This window comes from Eulemur rufifrons, chromosome 3 (genome assembly GCF_041146395.1).
Source record: "Eulemur rufifrons isolate Redbay chromosome 3, OSU_ERuf_1, whole genome shotgun sequence".
In the NCBI taxonomy this organism is placed as follows: Eukaryota; Metazoa; Chordata; class Mammalia; order Primates; family Lemuridae; genus Eulemur; species Eulemur rufifrons.
Window position 1 is genome coordinate 96,869,135 of NC_090985.1, and position 17,224 is coordinate 96,886,358.

Here is a 17,224-nt window from a genome sequence, read left to right on the forward strand (position 1 = left end):
TTATAAGTCCGACATTTGGAGGATGAGAACTTGTGTCTTTTCATCGTTATAGAATAACACGGTAATTTTGCACAGAAGAACTTGTCAGCAGTCTATAAATATGGTCTACGCCAATTGAGACACCAATAAAAAATAAAATAGCTTCTGAGCATGGTAAATGTATGTCAGTATGCTTTAATCAAATACTTTTGGGTCCTTCTGTGTTATAAACTCTTTTCTGCACTCCTTGCTTCCATGTAGCTTGTCCTCTAGCAGAGTCGTCAGGAAAAAAATAATACTACATATGAATGAACAAGAGTTAAAATGGCGAAGGAGGAAATGCCGGGTAAGGAAGTAGGCATAGTCTGCAGGTGGGGGAAGGGCTGTGTGTTTTAGAAGCGATGTTTGATCTCAGTCCTGAATGAAGGGAGATGAGCTACATAAAGGTCTGGGGGGACAGCAGGACAAAGGACCAGCAAACGCAAAGTCCCTGATGCGGAGGCAAACACGGCGTGTCTAGGAAACAGAGGATGGCCGGTGCTGCCAACTGCGGCAAGCCAGGGGGAGAGTGGAGGCATGTGCAGGTGCCAGACCAGGGGGCCTTGGGACTGTCTTCCCTCAAAGTTTGTACTTCATTTAATGACAATGCGGAGTCATCAAAGAGAGAAGTAGAGTGATAGGAAAGTGACTGTGGCTGCTGTGTGGCCAGTGGACTGCACAGAGGCAGGGACGAAGAGCCACCAGCCCCCCAGAGAAGGCGAGCCGGGCTGTGGTGTGGACCAGGGCGTTATCAGCACAGGTGGGGAAGGGTGGTCAGATTTGGGATGTTTCAAAGGTGGAGCAGACAGGACTTGCTGATGGACTGGGTCAGGGGATGAGGAAAAAGAAGAGTCAAGGACATCTTTTATAATTAATAGCTTGATCATTATCAAGAGATGCAAATTAAAATCCTATTTAGACACTACCGAAGGCTAAAATTAAGAGGACTCATCATGCCCAGTTTTGGAGGGGATTTGGAGCAATCTCAATACTCACACACTGTGGGTGGGAATATAAATTGGAACCACCGCTTTGGAAAACACTTTGGCATCAGCTACTACAGTTCAACGTGCCTGTCTGTGCACTGTGACTCAGCAATTTCACTCCTAGGTATTAACCCACCAGGGATAAGTGTACATGTGTACAAAAGGCATATGGATAAACATCCACAGTAACATTAGTCATAGTATTCCCAAACTGAAAACAAACCAAGTGTCTATCAATAACCAGAGAATGGATGAATGAAGTGAGGTTTATTCTTACAACAAATTATTGTAGAGCAATGAAAATGAATGTGTTGCAGCTACGTGGAACTTTATCTCATAAGCCTAATGCTGAACAAAAGAATCCCAAAACATGCACACACATACATACAAAATAATGTATGATCTCTTTTATGTAAAGCTCAACAACCTGCAAAACTAATTTTTTTCACAATAGTGATCACATTTGGGAAGAACGTAGAACATGCTGGTAAGACGGGTAAGAGCAGAGCTTCTGTGATGCTGCCGTGGTGGTATTTTCTTATAACTGGGTACATGCATGTGTGCTAGACCGTAAAACTAACATTTAAAAATTATAAAACAGAAACAGATGTAGAGGGTGGGAAGTGAGGAAGAGGAGACAGAAGATAAGACAAATCTTTCAAGGAGTTTGTTTGCAAAGAGCAAGAAAGTGACATGGCAGTAGGTGATGTGGGTCTATTACTTTTCCTACTACAGCATGTTTGCTCGTGTGATGACGGTGGCAATCCGGTAGCAAGGAGAAATTGATAATGCAGAACAGGGAGAGAGAGGATAATTTCATGAACAAGGTGCTGGGGCAGGTGAGGAGGGGCGTCCTCCAGTGCGAAGGAGGAGAGATGGACCTTAGGTGGGAGCACGTGCGCTGAGGAGAGGCAGGATGCGTAGGTGCAGAATCGGGGATGCTGGCAGATACAGCGGTGGAGAAATAAGGTAGCTCTTGTTTTGTTGCTTCTGTTTTCTCATTGGAATAAGGAGCGAGGCCAATAGTTAAAAATAATGGAGGCAGACCTTTGAAGTATGAGGACACAGGAGAAAGGAGGAAGCAGCCTGTCTTGCCCATCTTGGATCAGGAAAGTGAATGTCAAGGGGGAAGAGGGAGGCACGCTGGAGAGGGATGAGTGACTGCTTGAGGTCATACATGTAAAGAAAGACATGCGGTTGCCAGATTCGGCCGCTTGGACATTTCATGACACAGCCTCCATGATCTAGAGCTGGTGCATTTGTTTGGTACCATAGTCTTTCAGGCTTTCACCTCCAGCTGTTACTTGGAAATAGCTTTAACAAGCTTGATTACCAAGTTTCTCAGCTGGAAGCAGGTGAAAGTAGTAAAAGAGAATGGGGAGCACGTGCTGGTTCCCGCCACCCTGCGAGGTGGGGCTGGCGGGGGCTCTGCAGACCACAGTTCCCGGACCCCTGGGGGCTGGCTGCCCAGTAGGTGCTGCCAGTAGGTGGCACTGGCAGGAGCTTGGAAGGTGGGAGGAGAGAAGAGACTTTTTTCTGGCTTCTGGCTCAGACCAGCATCCTATAATTACTGGACCTGCAAAGCTCCTGCCTCCAGCTGAGGCTGCTTTTGCCACTCTTGGCACCAGCTGGCCATGGCCTGGGGGAGGGAGCAGCGCTCTCTTCACTGTAGTCCTAGCAGGTGTGAGGCTGGGCCCCTAAGTCCCTCTTCCTTCCTTCCTTCTTGCAGCCCCGAGGGTAGGAGCTTCTTCCTTCAGTTACGAATCTTTTGATTCCTTGAGCATCTGCTTTTCATCCTCTCAGCCTCCCAGCACCTATTCAGGCCTTTCTTTGATCTAAATCCCTTCTTTTTGAAACACCTAACATGTTCCGCTTTCTTGGTCTACTTGACACATCATCACTAAAAGCAAAACCCAGCAGCTAATGATCGGAGATACAACTGCAGAACCTGCTGGAGGACCGTGCAGGCAGCTCCTGTGAGCACCGTGTGAGGGAGCGCCAGGGGCCGGAAGCACACGGTGCGCCACGGCAGGACAGGGGCAGGGGCAGTCCTCGTGGTCCAAGCCATTCTAGGGCAGCCAACCTCCTCCCAGGGGTCCTGATGGCTTTGACGCTACATCGACATGATTAGAAACACACCACCTTGCCCTGGTCCTATTCAATTTTCCCAAAGCTGTCAATGTAGATTTCACAGAAACAACTCTCTTTTCACACGCATATTTCATCAGTTTATATGCTAATTAAACTAACTAAATTAAATAACTTGCTAATTAAACTAAGCAATGCAAAACTAAGTTTACAATGAAAAGGACATTAAAATAAACAGTTTCAGAATCTCCAGTTGACTCTTGTTGAGCGTTCAGCTCAACTGGAGTTTCTGCTGCTGGTGGACTAAAAGTAACCCACTTGGCATGAATATTCAATGTACTAAGGCATGGGGAGGAACATTCTAGAGAGGGAAGAGGGTGCTGGTTAACCAGAGCTGGGGAGAAGAGCTCTTACTGCGTGAGTCTCACGCTAACGAGCAGCCTTCCTGGGAGGGGTGGATGCTGTGGAGGATGTGGCGAGCACAGGTGGCTGTGGGTAGAGACCGCATGTCACGCAGGGAGATGAGCCACCTGTCCGACCAGAACCGTCTGCTTCGGTGCATCAGAATCGCTCCGGCAGAGGCTGTGTGGCCCCCAACTGGGGGGAGGTGCACTAGATGGACATGCTTTGAGGGCTCCTCTCATTTTTTATTATTCCATCTAGAAAATGGAACTGCTCAGTCTGGAATTCACCCAGATAAATGAGCTGTTTTTAAATATGTTTTGTCATGTTGTTTATAATGTCACGTTATAAACTTTTAGTAAAATGTGAACTTTTTTAGGACAAAGTTTGCTCAGAGCTTCACACACCATCATGCACACAATAGACTTTCAATAAATGTGTTAATTAACTAACTAAAATAGCAACTGCAAAGCAGACGGATCTCGAGGGACTGGGAGCACAGTCCCACTCACAGACTGGCACTCTCGCCTGCGCCTTCCTCCTCGGCAGAATCCAGAGGTGGAGCCGGCACGTTCAGAAGACGGTGGCAAGTGGCAGAGGAGGGACTTAGGCATGGGGTGGCTGGGCTCTCCTCTAAGCCGACCCAAGTAAAGGCGGCTGGGGCCCGTGTCTACCTGCTTGACGACGAAACCCCATGACTGTGTTCCGAGCATGCTCACCAGGGTAGGACAGATGAGGTGGTTTCCGCAGTTCAGGGATTTCTTAGTTGTCCCAGCTGGCAGGGGACAGCGCTTGCCGGGTGTGTGAGGGCGGCCCCTTCACTCCACGCTTCCCCCGGAGCCTCACAGGATGCAAGACCGGAGAAGAATAATTAGAACCTTCTTCCAGCCTGCGTTTCCTCTCTTCCTTTCACAACGTATTCAGGAAAAAAAATGTTGGCAAAAGGGGCAACACATGCCGGTTTGGGGACTATGAAGAAAGGAGAAGGAGGTGTAGGTGTTTCTTTCCTGCTCGGCGAAGCTTTCCTGGGCACACGGCCTGCGGGGAGGCACTTGTTGGTAACGCACTCAGCACACTCCAGCTGAATACACTGAGAGTGTAAAAAGAGATTTTCCAGTAGCAACAGGTAAAGGTGGAAATGGGAAACCAAGAACTAAAGCTTCTGGGAAAAGTGGACTCTTTTGGGTGGGTAGATTGGCACCCACTCCATCGATCCGGAGAAGGCCTGATTTTTGCTTGTTTGCTGCACCCAGATGGTTCTGCTACAAGGAAGCATCATTTCTGCACGAGGGCTCCCCTGTGCAGCGAGGTGACTGTGCTGCACGCAGCCCGGGCTGCGGTTTACGCACACTCATGTCAGCATCACTGCCACCCTGCACGTGTTCCCAGCGCTGCCTTGGACCTCAGGGAGCACCGAGCCACGCTGTGTGGCCAGGAAAGGCCTGTGCACGGCCAAACGTGAGTCAGTGTCTTCTCTGCCAGCTAGCCCATAGGCTGGGTCTACGCAACCAAAACAGAGTATTCAGAGAATCACAATTACAAAACCAAAAGCGACTTCAGAGACCCTCCAGCCCGGTCTGCTCCTTTTTACAGGTACTCAGGTCATTCAAAGGCCACGTGGATAACTCTGACCATTAACCTTCTCCCTTTCCTTGTGCCGCTTGGATACAATCAAAGGGCTGAAACTGAGTGGCTTGTCCTAAGCCCTGTTTTTCAGTCACAAGACTTTTTAACTTGTCTGCCCTCTGCCATTTCAGACTTCAAATGTCTGTTCTGTTCCACCCGAATGGCCTCCCCTCCTGACCCGCGTGTTTTCATTTTCCCCAGGTCCTTTCTCAGTCACATGGGCTCGAGCCTGAGGTTTCTGTCTCCTGGTCCACGCCCTGTCTGTCAAACAACCTGACCATTCTCCCTTCAGTGTTTCTGCACTTCCTTTCCAGCACAGAGCTCTTAATTCAGGTTTTATGATCTCAAATTTGGACTATTCTTCCTGTTTTCACATGCCATCAAATTCTCACCTGCTATTTCCCTGCTCTAAAAATCAGGTCCCATCTGAGATCTACTCAGGCAGAATCTGCGTTTGGTAAGATTTCCGGTAGATGTCACGCACATTGAAGTCTGAGAAGCCCTATGCTATGTGCTACGGGTCTTTCCAAATACTTTGTATGCATTATATCATTTTGGCATTGCAATCCTGTGAATCAGACACTATTGTTATCCTCCAGTGCACATGGGCAAGTTGAGGCTGAGCCACGTAGGAAAGTTGTCTGACGTCGCGGGCTAAAGTTCAGGACACTACGAGGAAATACTGATGCGAGAATAAAAACATGAACGGCAGTCAGCAAGGTCACTGGGGAGGTTAAGCTGAATTCCAGAGGATGAGTAGGACTGAGCCAGGCTATAAGAAAGGGGATGGGAATATTCTGGAGAGGTTAACAGCATGTGCAAATGCCCCGAGGTGCAGAAGAAATGGGAATATTTCCAAAGAGAGAGGAGGGCAGTGTGGATGTAGAGTGGGACCAAAGAGGAGAACGCAGTGATATAAAGGCCTTTGTAACTTGCTCAGGAATCTTGCTTTAAATTTCAGTGAGTGCTAAGGGGAACACTGAGGGCTTTAAGTATGTTTGGGGAGTAAACAGAGTCCAAATGGCCTCTCAGACCCCTACAAGGAGAATGGTGTGAAGAGAGCAGGACAAGATGAAGCAGCAGGATGGCCACGGGGGCCTGGGTGGGAGTGGGGGTGGTTTGACCAGGGAGCGCAGTAGAAATGAGGTGAAATGGTTTGCGATTTTGCTTGGAAATAGAACTGACAGATCTTGGACCACATGTTAAGCATCTTCACTGCCAAGCGCAGCATCCGCTACGTGGAGACTCATAAGAGTGCTGTGGTCCATCTCCGCTTGTTGAGCAGAGTCTTCCTCCCTCCCTCCACCCCTCCTTCCATCATTCCTTTCATCACTCCTTCCATTCCTCCTTCTATCTCTCCTTCCATCTCTCCTTCCTCCCTCTTTCTCAACGCCTCCTCCCCTTGCTCTCTCCCTCTCTCCTGGCGGGAAATGGGATTGGAAAACGTGTGGACTGGAGACTCTCTGGCTGCCCAGGGCACACTCCACCCTTTGCTGCTGCAGCTGTGCGTGCAGTCGGACCTCCCCGCGTGCATCTTACACTCCAGACATGGCGGGTCCTGGGGAAATCCCAGGTCCAGTGAAGAGCAGCTAGTGCCCTACGATATGTCCAAGGTGACAACATGGAGAGAAAAGAACTGGATGATCAGGTTCGAGGCACAGCTCTGCCCTGATTCCTGGTCTTAGAACAGAAGCCAAACTATCCTTCCTGGGCCAATACAAACTGAGGAACAATTATGCTCCAACAGTTCTCCCCTAAGCCTGTCACCTCCAGCACAAGGCGGCATGTCTGACTTAATGACTCGATAAGGAAGGAGAGCTGAGAAAGGATGCTCACAGCTAACAGTGTTTTAGGGCTAGCCAACTTCCATAAGGAGGATACGGTTTTTAGCATCAGTTTTAAAATGTCATATTTCTTGTTTGATTTTCTTATTGTTTTAAAAATAGTGTCCTTCAGAGAGGGGTGGTTGAAATTGGGTTAAAAAAGCAATTTTATTTCTATCCTAAAAAACAGTAATTTTAGACAGTCACATACAGAATGACTTGCAGACTTAGGGCCATTCTCTACCTGCTAAATAAGAACGTTTTAGGGATTTTAATTCAGAGCTGTTTGCAAATAGTTCATGGGTTTCATGCCTACTGATTATTTGCATTCATAGCAGAAAGTTGTGTTTTTACATTTAAATCCCAAGGATTTTTTTTACCACTAAAGACGTATGAAAATATATGTCAGACTAGGTTCTTTTATCACATTTATTTTTCTTTTCCTAGAGGGGAAAAGCTCTGTTCTTATAACTCACTTCAATTTAATTTATAAGCCAGTTCATTTGTAAGTGGGATTATCCAGCAGCAGAGGGATATTTAGAAGCTCTTACCCTGAAGATAAGTTTCTCTTCAAAAAAAAAAAAAAAAATCAGATCGTGTTGCCTGAGCTGGTCTCATTTGCTATCCAGGTGTTTTTTTCACTCTTTGATCTTGTAACACAACCTTCTACCTATCTCCCTTGTTTAAAAAAGATACCATCAATAAGATCAACCTAGTGGGCTTATTCCTTATCTTGAGCTCAATGCCTTGCATCGATCCTAGTGATCTTTGGATCCACTTGTCTTTTGACCACCTTTGGAGTAATATAGAACATAGTCTCCCCACGGTGTTCTGGAATTGACATCAAGGCTTGCCTTGGCCGGGGACGAGGTCCGACACACACAGCCTGTAGCACACCTGATATAAACGTGTCAAGCTTAGTCGACATGTGGACATCAGGTGTCACGGAAGAGCCACAACTTAAAAAACCAAAAATTTTGGTTCCTATGTTTAGGATGAGTAATCTGACAAAGACCAAGGATTGCTCTTTCTTCATTATTTTTCTGCATAATTTTACATAAAGCTCTCAAACTGGAACAGTGATCTCATTTTCTTAGAACCTCTCTTACTTTTTCTCCTCTATCTCCATTATTTTTGGAAGAAAAACTTCCCTATAATTTTCTGAATCTTTTAGAAAACTAGTAGAGATACTCAGTAACCTTGGGCCACAGGAAGGTGACTTGCAAGTCTCCACATCTGCTCTTGGGGTTTCCTGTCCTGGAGAGTTCCCAATTGTATGACTGTTCCCAGGAATTGCCACGTTGCTCTGGAGATGAGCACCAGATTCTTCACCAGATGAGCACAGATTCAGTTTGATGTTGTCTTTTAATTTCATTTGTATCTTTGTTTACAGACCATTTCCTAAAGCATAAAGCTGGCACTGCATGCCTATTGGGCATTCATTGATTCAAGGATAGAATGGAGCTGTCGAGGAGTTTGGACATCATGCAGTTTAATTTGCGATCTTTGCATTTGAGAAAACTAGAGCCTGAGAGATTAAGTGGCTCGTACAAGGTTTTACAGTGAGGTAGTGAGATCACCAGAGCCAGAGCCTTCACATACCTGGTCTGTAACCACTAACTCCCACTAACCATGGTCATCCTCAACTAACTTACACAGCCTCCCTCCTTCTCCGTGCTTTTCTCTTCTCTTTCTTTGCAAAGATACTGCTTTCCCTTTCTTCCAATTTTTTCCCGAGCATTTGAGAAGTGCACACCAGGGATCTCTTTTGCCCTCTTTTCGAACTTCTTGGACCAAAGCTATTCTAGTATGAAGCCAGGGTTGGGCCAGGAACATATGAATAAATGGGCTACTGGCTACTAGGACACCTTCTCTCTCTCTTTTCCTATACAGGTAACATGCACCCTGCCCCTTGCCCCCAAATTAAAGCATTCAGCCTAAGCTAAAGTGCTCCTTGCTATAAAAAGTTGTAAGGACATTGAAGAGATTCCCCAGACCAACCCTGTCTCAGGTTGGAGAATGACTCAGACCATGGCAGCAGCGTGTATGTACACAGAGGGACTCACAGAGGGCTCGGCTGAGATTTAAACAAAACCAGCACATTACAGTACGGTGACCAGTTAACATAAGGAAATGCTTTGTGTAGACAGTGGGCTCTTCTCCAACACCCAGCCCCGTTTATTCACCTCTCTACCAGCCAGTCTGTCTCATCTTCTTGCCACCTTGTTCTAGAAAGGGTTTGAGCAGCAGGCCCTAAGGAAACATCTGGGCAGCTCTGTTATAAATGGAATTGTCTTACTGATGAGATCATCCAACAATAGAAAATATAAAAATATTAATCTGATAATATTCATTTTATAAAACTTCAAAGTATATAAGTACGTATTAAATATTGACATTTTTCCCATATGACCTTCTTGTTTTAAATATTGAGGTCATCCCTACCATTTCCTTTTAGTCTCTCTCTCTCTCTCTCTCTCTCTTTCCACTTCTTAATGTTTAAAGGAAATGGCAGGGATTACATATAGGTGCAAATATAAAATGTATATATATCCTGGGGTACCTATGTTAGAGAGATAGCTACTGTTCTCTTTGTAACTGTTGGGAATTTCTTTATCATAAAAACTAAAAAGCCTCAGATAACTGACACTATTCACATATTGACCAAGTATAAAATCATAAAGATTTTTTTCCTACTAAAACAAGTGATGGTGAAGAAAATCTGCATCATTCACAAATCACACGTAAAACAGCAGACATATAACAGGCCAGTGTCGACAAAGTGCATTAGAGCAATGCCTTGGATTGTGACAAGAATAGCCAGTCAATCTTTCCCCCAATTCAGAAAGCAAATTGCAAACCTTACCTTGGAGGGCCTGCAAGCTATGCGTCTGTACGATAATGCAGAGCTGCAGGACCAGCTGCGGAGCACTTTCCAGAAAGGTGGCTAGCAAGTGCAGCATACTCACATCGGCATACTCATACACCATCTTCCAGTAAAACCTCCACCTGTCATTCTCCCCACTCTGTCGGCTTCGAATGCCTAGGTATATTGTGTGGAAATATCTAGAAAGAAAACATGGAGAAGAGGAAAGAGATGAGTGATAGTTTATAATTCAAGCTCCAGGGTAGTTTTTCTTCTCTGCGAGCCACCCTATGCAAGCGCACACATGGAATAATTACCTTGGTGGCCATGGTTTAAAGCCCAAAGCTAACTGTTTAAGAGTGCCCTCGTGCTCAAATGCTCACTTTCAGAAGTCACTGCATTTTAGTCTTCATCAAAGGCATTCCACTGAGTCGCAATGTGAAGAAGCATAAGGTGAAAAGTGGAGGCAACTCAGGTGGAGAAGGGATTTGTTGCTTTAAAAACCTATATACATCCGTTCTTGTCAGTTCCTCTATGTGCTCAACAGTATTCACGAGGTAGATTTCTCCTAGGACACAATGCAAGTGTGAAGTAGTAAAATGTATGTGCTTGTAAACCTGACTTGTGTCTTAAAAAAAGCACTTTTTATTATTGAAAATGTCAAACATATGCAAAAGGAGAAAAAATAGAATAATGAATCCACTATACCCTTCACCCAGATTAAGTACAGTTGATCCTTGAGTCACAAGGGAGTTAGGGGTGCCGACCCCCTATGCAGTCGAAAATCTGTGTATAACTTTGACTCCATAAAAACTTAACTACTAATAGCCTATTATTGACTGGAAGGCTTACTGATAACATCATCAATATAATCAATCAATTAACTGTATTTTATGCATATTATATACTGTCTTAACAGTAAATTAAGCTAGAGAAAAGAAAATGTTATTAAGAAAATCATGGCTGGGTGTGGTGGCTCACGCCTGTAATCCTAGCACTCTGGGAGGCTGAGGCAGGAGGATTGCTCGAGGTCAGGAGTTCGAGACCAGCCTGAGCAAGAGCAAGATCCCGTCTCTACTAAAAATAGAAAATAAATGATCTGGACAGCTAAAAATATATAGAGAAAAAAATTAGCTGGGCATGGTGGTGCATGCCTGTAGTCCCAGCTACTTGGGAGGCTGAGGCAGAGGGATTGCTTGAGCCTGGGAGTTTGAGGTTGCTGTGAGCTAGGCTGATGCCACGGCACTCTAGCTGGGCAACAGAGCAAGACTCTGTCTCAAAAAAAAAAAAAAAAAAAAAAAGAAAGAAATCATAAGGAAGAGAAAATACTGTATTTTTACTATTCCTTAAGTGGAAGTGGATCATCATAAAGGTCTTCATCCTTGTCTTCATGATGAGTTGGCTGAGGAGGAGGAGGAGGAAGAGGAGGGTTTGCTCTTGTTGTCTCTGGTTGGGGGAAGAGGCAGAGTACGTGGACTCCTGCAGTTCAGACTTGTGTTGTTCAAGGGTCACCTGCAATTACCAATCTATCGCCAAGCTTTTTCATTCATACCTCCGCCTACTCCCCACCACCAGGTTATTTTGAAGCAAACTGTAGATGTCACATTATTTCATCAGTAAATATTTTATTAAAAATAATTTTAAAACCAATACCATAATGATAATAATCTCTTAATATTACTAAATACTCAATGTTCATATTTTCCTGCTTATCATAATTTTTTAGCAGTTTGTTTGAAATGCAATTCAAACGGGGTCCACACATGGTGACTATTTAATATATATCTTAAGTCTCTTTTACACTATGGATTCTCCTTCCATTTGCTTTTTATTTCTTGCATACTTTTCATTGTCTTGATTCTAATGATTGTACTTGACTGGTGTGGTTAAGATATCTACCCTTTGTGTTTTCTGCAAAAGATAGATGGGTAGTTAGTGTTAGAATTTTGATCAGGCTCAAGTTTGATCATTTTGGGTGGGTGATGTGTACTCTCATCAGGAGGTACATCATGGTTTGTTCTCTTTTATGATGTTATCCTTTGTTGATGGATGATATTGCGATCAGAGTTGCAAAATGGTGGTATTCTGAGTTGATCATCCTTCTGTATTTACTGGCTGGAATATTTCTCCAGCTCCTTAGTCAAGGTCTCTACAATATTCGGTTGTCTGAAGCTTGTGCTCTAGTAGATCCCTTGAGACAAGGACAATATTCCCTGAGTCCTTACATATTGGTGACAGTGTGTGCTTATCAGTGCACTGGGTGGGGATAAGGTTCCTTTGGTTACACAGACCATAAAGTTTCATAGTTTTTAGTTGGAAGTTGGTGCCCACTTTGAAAGTCTGTGAATTAACTGCATTTATCTAATGCAAAGATTTTACACACAGCAAGGAAATGCAAGAGCAGAAAAGCCCAGGCAACCTTTTCACTGAAAGGTCAGGTTGGATGGATATAGAATATTGTATTATATATTCCATGCAATATCCAAATCTGTAATTTATTTATGTGAGCATTTTAAATCTGTCACTTCATTGTTTACTGGCATAAAGTGCTGTCATGGAAAAGTCTGATACAAATCTAAGATTCTTTCTCTTATAAGCTACTTAATCATTTTGCCTGGGTGCCCAAAGAATATTTTGTTTCTTTTTAAAGACCTATAGTTTTATTAGAAAGTAGCATCTTGATATCAGCTGTTCTGTATCATTTATTTGAGGAATGTGGTATGCCTCTTCACTAGATAGCTTCAAGTTTCAATATGTGGTTTTAAGTTTTCTTGAATGATAGTGTTTAGTATTTTCTTTCTAATCCATTGCTTTGGTTTTCTTCTTCAAGGACTCATTTATTATAGATGTTGTATCTTCTATCTCTTCTTGTCTATCAGTTTCTCTTGAAGCCTTTGATCTCAAATTTATTCATTTATTTGTTTTTGAGACAAGCTCTCACTCTGTCATTCTGCCGGGCTAAAGTGCAGTGGCGTCATCATAGTTCACCGCAGCCTCTCACTGCTGGGCTCAAGTGATCCTCCTGCTTCCCCAGTAGCTGGGACTACAGGCACGCGCCACCGCATCCTGCTAACTTTTCTTTTCTTTTTTGTAGAGATGGAGTCACACTATGTCGCCCAGGCAGATCTTGGACTCCTGGCCTCAAATGATCCTCCTGCCTCAGCCTTTGAGAAAGCTGGGATTATAGGTGTAAGCCACATGCCTGACCCTCAAATTTCTTTTTGATTGAAAATTTTTTCCTCTTTTCTGCCTTCTATTTATCTTCTAACTATGGTGTTTGAACAGGGTCACATTGCTTTTAGTTGAGTTTTTATTTCTGACCTGTATTTTTCTTTTAACTATAATTCTATATTGAGTTCTCTCATTCTTCTTGTCAAATATTACTTTTTTTACTCACTTTTCTCGTTTTTTCTAATTCTGATTTATATATTTTTTTTCATAGCTTTTATAATTTTCACAATTTTAGCTCATTTTGAAATATTTGCTTTGGTTTCCATCTGTTTTGTGCATGTGTTTTTCTGTATGTTTTTGTTGTCTGTAGCAATATCATTAGTTTTCTTATTCTCTTTTCCTTATAATAATTGGATCCTTTTCTTGCTGCTGAGTTTTAAAATTAACTTAGTTTTCACCGACTTTTAGGCAGGATGAGTGGGCTAGGACAGCTGGGCTGCGGTCACAGTTTGAGAGCACATTCTTCTGTTGTTCTCCTCAAGTGGAAAAAACCGCATCATTGTTACTTTCTGGTATCAGCTGCTTCCCTTCCCCTGCCCTTTTATTTGGACCTACTTTTTCATTTCTTGTGGTTGCTCCTGCCCTGCTCAGGTTTGGAATCTATTCCCAGGAGGTGCGGAAACTTGTTTTTGAAGGGGCTTGAGTTTGTTACTTAATAAGGTAACTTAATAAGGTAAAGGGCCCAGATTGTGCCAATAGTATTAGACTTTGCTGTGTTTTAGCCTCCTGGGACCCGGCTTGCCTTGGCTCACGGGGAACAAACACCCTGCCAGCCTCTCCCGCTCCTCTGAGCGTGGGCCACTGCACATCCAGCGAGTGCCTGCCGGGCATGTGGGGGTTCTCCTGCTCTCAAGGGCTTCCCTCTACTTTTTCCTGCATGGTTATTGATATCATGTGGAACTTATGAGCTGTCACTAATTTGTCCCCAGGTAATTACAGGAATATTTCAACCCCCATAATTGTCCATGATTCTTCAGCTTTGCCGACCTTGTTGCTCTGCCTATTTTAATGGGATAATTTTGGTAGATTAAAAAACTGTGTTGCCACTGCCACGGTATTTGCAGAACACTAACATTTTAAAACACAGAATGGATTAATCATCCCCCTAGGCCTGTGACTGCTCTGTGCCAACTCTAGGGTGAAGTTCGCCACGGTGCAGCGCACAGGGGCTTTCGTGAGCAGCTCTCTGTGTTCTCCGACCACTCCACGGCTGCAGTTTGTGATTAGGTCACTGCAAACTGCTGGGGTTTCCTTTCTCACACCTCCACGCCTGTTCGCAAGCTCATGGTTCTCTTGGAATAGCCTCTAAATAGCCTTTCCTGCTTCTTTGACAAACTCACTTTTGAATGAACAGTCTCCATTTGGTCATCACCAATCATCCCTCAGCACGCCACACATGGGTACCCCTTTACCTGTTTGTGCTTGTTTCCTAGGGCTGCTTTAACAAAGGACTGCGGACTGTGCCCCAACCAACAGAAACTTAACTTCTCCCGGGTAGTCTGAGATCAAGGTGCCAGGAGGGTTGGTTCCTTCTGAAGCCCAAGAGGAAGAATCTGTTCTGTGCCTCCCTCCTCTAGCTGGGTGGTTTGCCTGTGATCTTTGACATTCCTGAGCTGGTACGTGCATCAGCCCAATCTCTGCCTTCATCTTCACGTGGCTTTCTCCCTGTGCACCTATTTCTGCATCTAAACTTCTTTATATAACCACTGAGTCGTGTTGGATTAGCAGACACCCCAGTCATCTCATCTTAACTTGATCATCTGCAAAGTTCCTTCTAGTTCCAAAATAAGATCACGTTCACAGGTACAGAGTTAGGACTTCAGTATCTTTTAGGGGACACACAATTCAACCCCCAATACTTTGCTATCAATGTTTGATCTCATTTGCCTCATGACTCCTCCTCCCCTGTTTAAGCACATCCAGGTCTGCATCTTGCAGGCCAACCCTCACTTGAGATCCAAACCTGTGTGTCTGTCTGCTCCCCAGATTTCCCACAAGGGCATAAAAACACACATATTCGAACCATCTTGTTGGTTTCCTTCTAAATCTATCCCATCTTCTGTACTGAGAATACATACTGCCATTCATCAGGTCTTCCAAGATAAGCCCCAGGGGCATTTGGGGACATTACCATTCTCCCTCACCACTTATCTTTGGTAACACACTATATTCCAGAACTTTTATCTCTTTAATATATTTCTATTTCCCTCTCTTTTCTAAAGTCTGCTTCTCTCAGTTTCTGTGTTGGTTCTGTAATCTACTAACAGTATGACCTTGGTCTTAACATCTCTCTGTCTTAATACTTTCATTTCTAAAGTGGGAAGATAATAGTACTAATCACATAGGTGGATCTGAGAATTTAATGTAACAAAAGTGAAGGACTCAGCACAAAGCTTGGTGGATACTAGGCATCCAATAAATGCTAGTTCTTACTATTTATTAATTGACTTTGAACCCTTTAGCAGATTCTTTCCATTGCTTCCAGAGTGACCTGTCTGTAACGTAAACAGAATCCAATCTCTACCATCTTAAAAACCTCAGTGACTCCCCATTGCCTAGCCGATAAACAGTAAACTCAAACAATGCAAGTAAAGGCATTTAAGGCTTTTAGTTTACCCTTCTAATCTGACTTTTGGCCTCTATCCCCTGACCCATATCCTACATTCCCGCCACGCACAAGCCCTCCCTGCTCCTTGGCGGTAAGTCCACAGCTCAACACCTTTGCTCCCGTGGTTCTCTCGCCGACGCTTCTCTACACTCCTCACCGCCCTGCAATGTTGTGTGACTCGAGTGTCACCTTCCCCCCGCCCCCGCCCTCTTACCACCCAGGTAGAACTGCTGTTCCATCGATTATGCTCAATCTATCTTTATTCGGACTTTGGCCAGGGAAAAACAACGTTATTTTTTAATTTATTCATCTGTGAGTTCATCTCATACTCCAGAATATAAACTCCCAGGAAGAAAAGAATGTGATTTGTCTTTGTAGCCCTACAAAGACACATCTAGCTCAGTTTCTCATGAGTAATAGGCACTAGATTAATACACATCCTCTTACGCATTCAACGAGTGTGTATTGAACAGATTCAATAGTTGCAATTTTGTATTTTTTTCCCCAGGGGAAATGGGAAGTCACTGGAGAGTTTTAAACAGAAGAGAAGGGAATCTGACTGGCATTTTAGCAAATTGCTTATTGTGTGGAAAATAGAGAACAGCAGGGCCAGGGGAGTAGGGGCAGAGAGGAGACACTAACTTTGATTAGGAGGCCAGTGGTATTAGTGGTGGGAAGGTGTCAGAGCTGGATATATTGTAAAGAGAGCACAGGGAACATCTGCATGTTGAGTGAACAAATTAATGAATAGATGTTCAACTTCCTTGCAATCATCATAGAATTTAAATCCAGGACCGCCATGGCATTAGAACTCCTACAAATGCCTTCCTGAACTATTTTGTTTCTAGCTTTCACCTGGGGAGGAGATTACGCATACTCCCTGCTTTTTGCTGCAACAGGCTAAAAAGCTACAAATCTGCTCCCAGGTCTGTGGCCACAGGGACTTGAACTCTTCTGGTACAATGAGACATTTGTTTTTATAGCAACTTGAGCTCATAGTTAACCTGATGCTGGTGACAGGTTTCTTCCCGTAGAATAACACAACGCGTGTCAGGCTTCATGGAGTTTCACATAATAAGGCACAGAATCAAGCCTTCCAATAATAGAGTTCAAACATCTATGCACCAAAGATGGCAAGCAAATCTATTTCCAGGTCCTGGATGGGGAAGTTTTTTGTCTTAATTATGGTAAAATACACATAGCAAGATCTACCATCTCAATCCCTGTAAGAGCACAGTGCAGCGGTAAGTGCATCACACCGCTGTGCACCGTCACCACCCCCATCTCCAGACATCCTTCCACCTGGCAGAACTGAAACTCCGCACCCATTCCTCAGGTTTTCCATTTCCCTCTTTCCCTAGCCTCTGGCAACCTATTCTACTCTTTTTCTCTCTGAATTTGACTATTCTGGGTACCTCACATAAGTGGAATTATACAGTATTTGTCTTTTCATGACTGGCTGATTACATTTAGCCTAATGTCCTCAAGGTTCATCCAAGTTGTAGCTTGTGTCAGAATTTCCTTGCAGATGAGGAGTTTTAAAATGCCTGAATCTTCGCTTATGAGGAAAGACCTC

At 44.1% G+C, this 17,224-nt stretch overlaps 1 protein-coding gene across 1 annotated transcript in view; it reads right to left on the reverse strand.

Moving 5' to 3' along the window:
* XKR4 (XK related 4) overlaps positions 1-17,224 on the reverse strand; it is a 379,070-nt gene that overhangs the window by 132,778 nt on the left and 229,068 nt on the right. Inside the window, exon 2 of the mRNA XM_069466498.1 lies at positions 9,810-10,009. Coding sequence (XP_069322599.1) covers positions 9,810-10,009 — 200 coding nt within the window. The remainder of the gene's footprint in view (positions 1-9,809; positions 10,010-17,224) is intronic.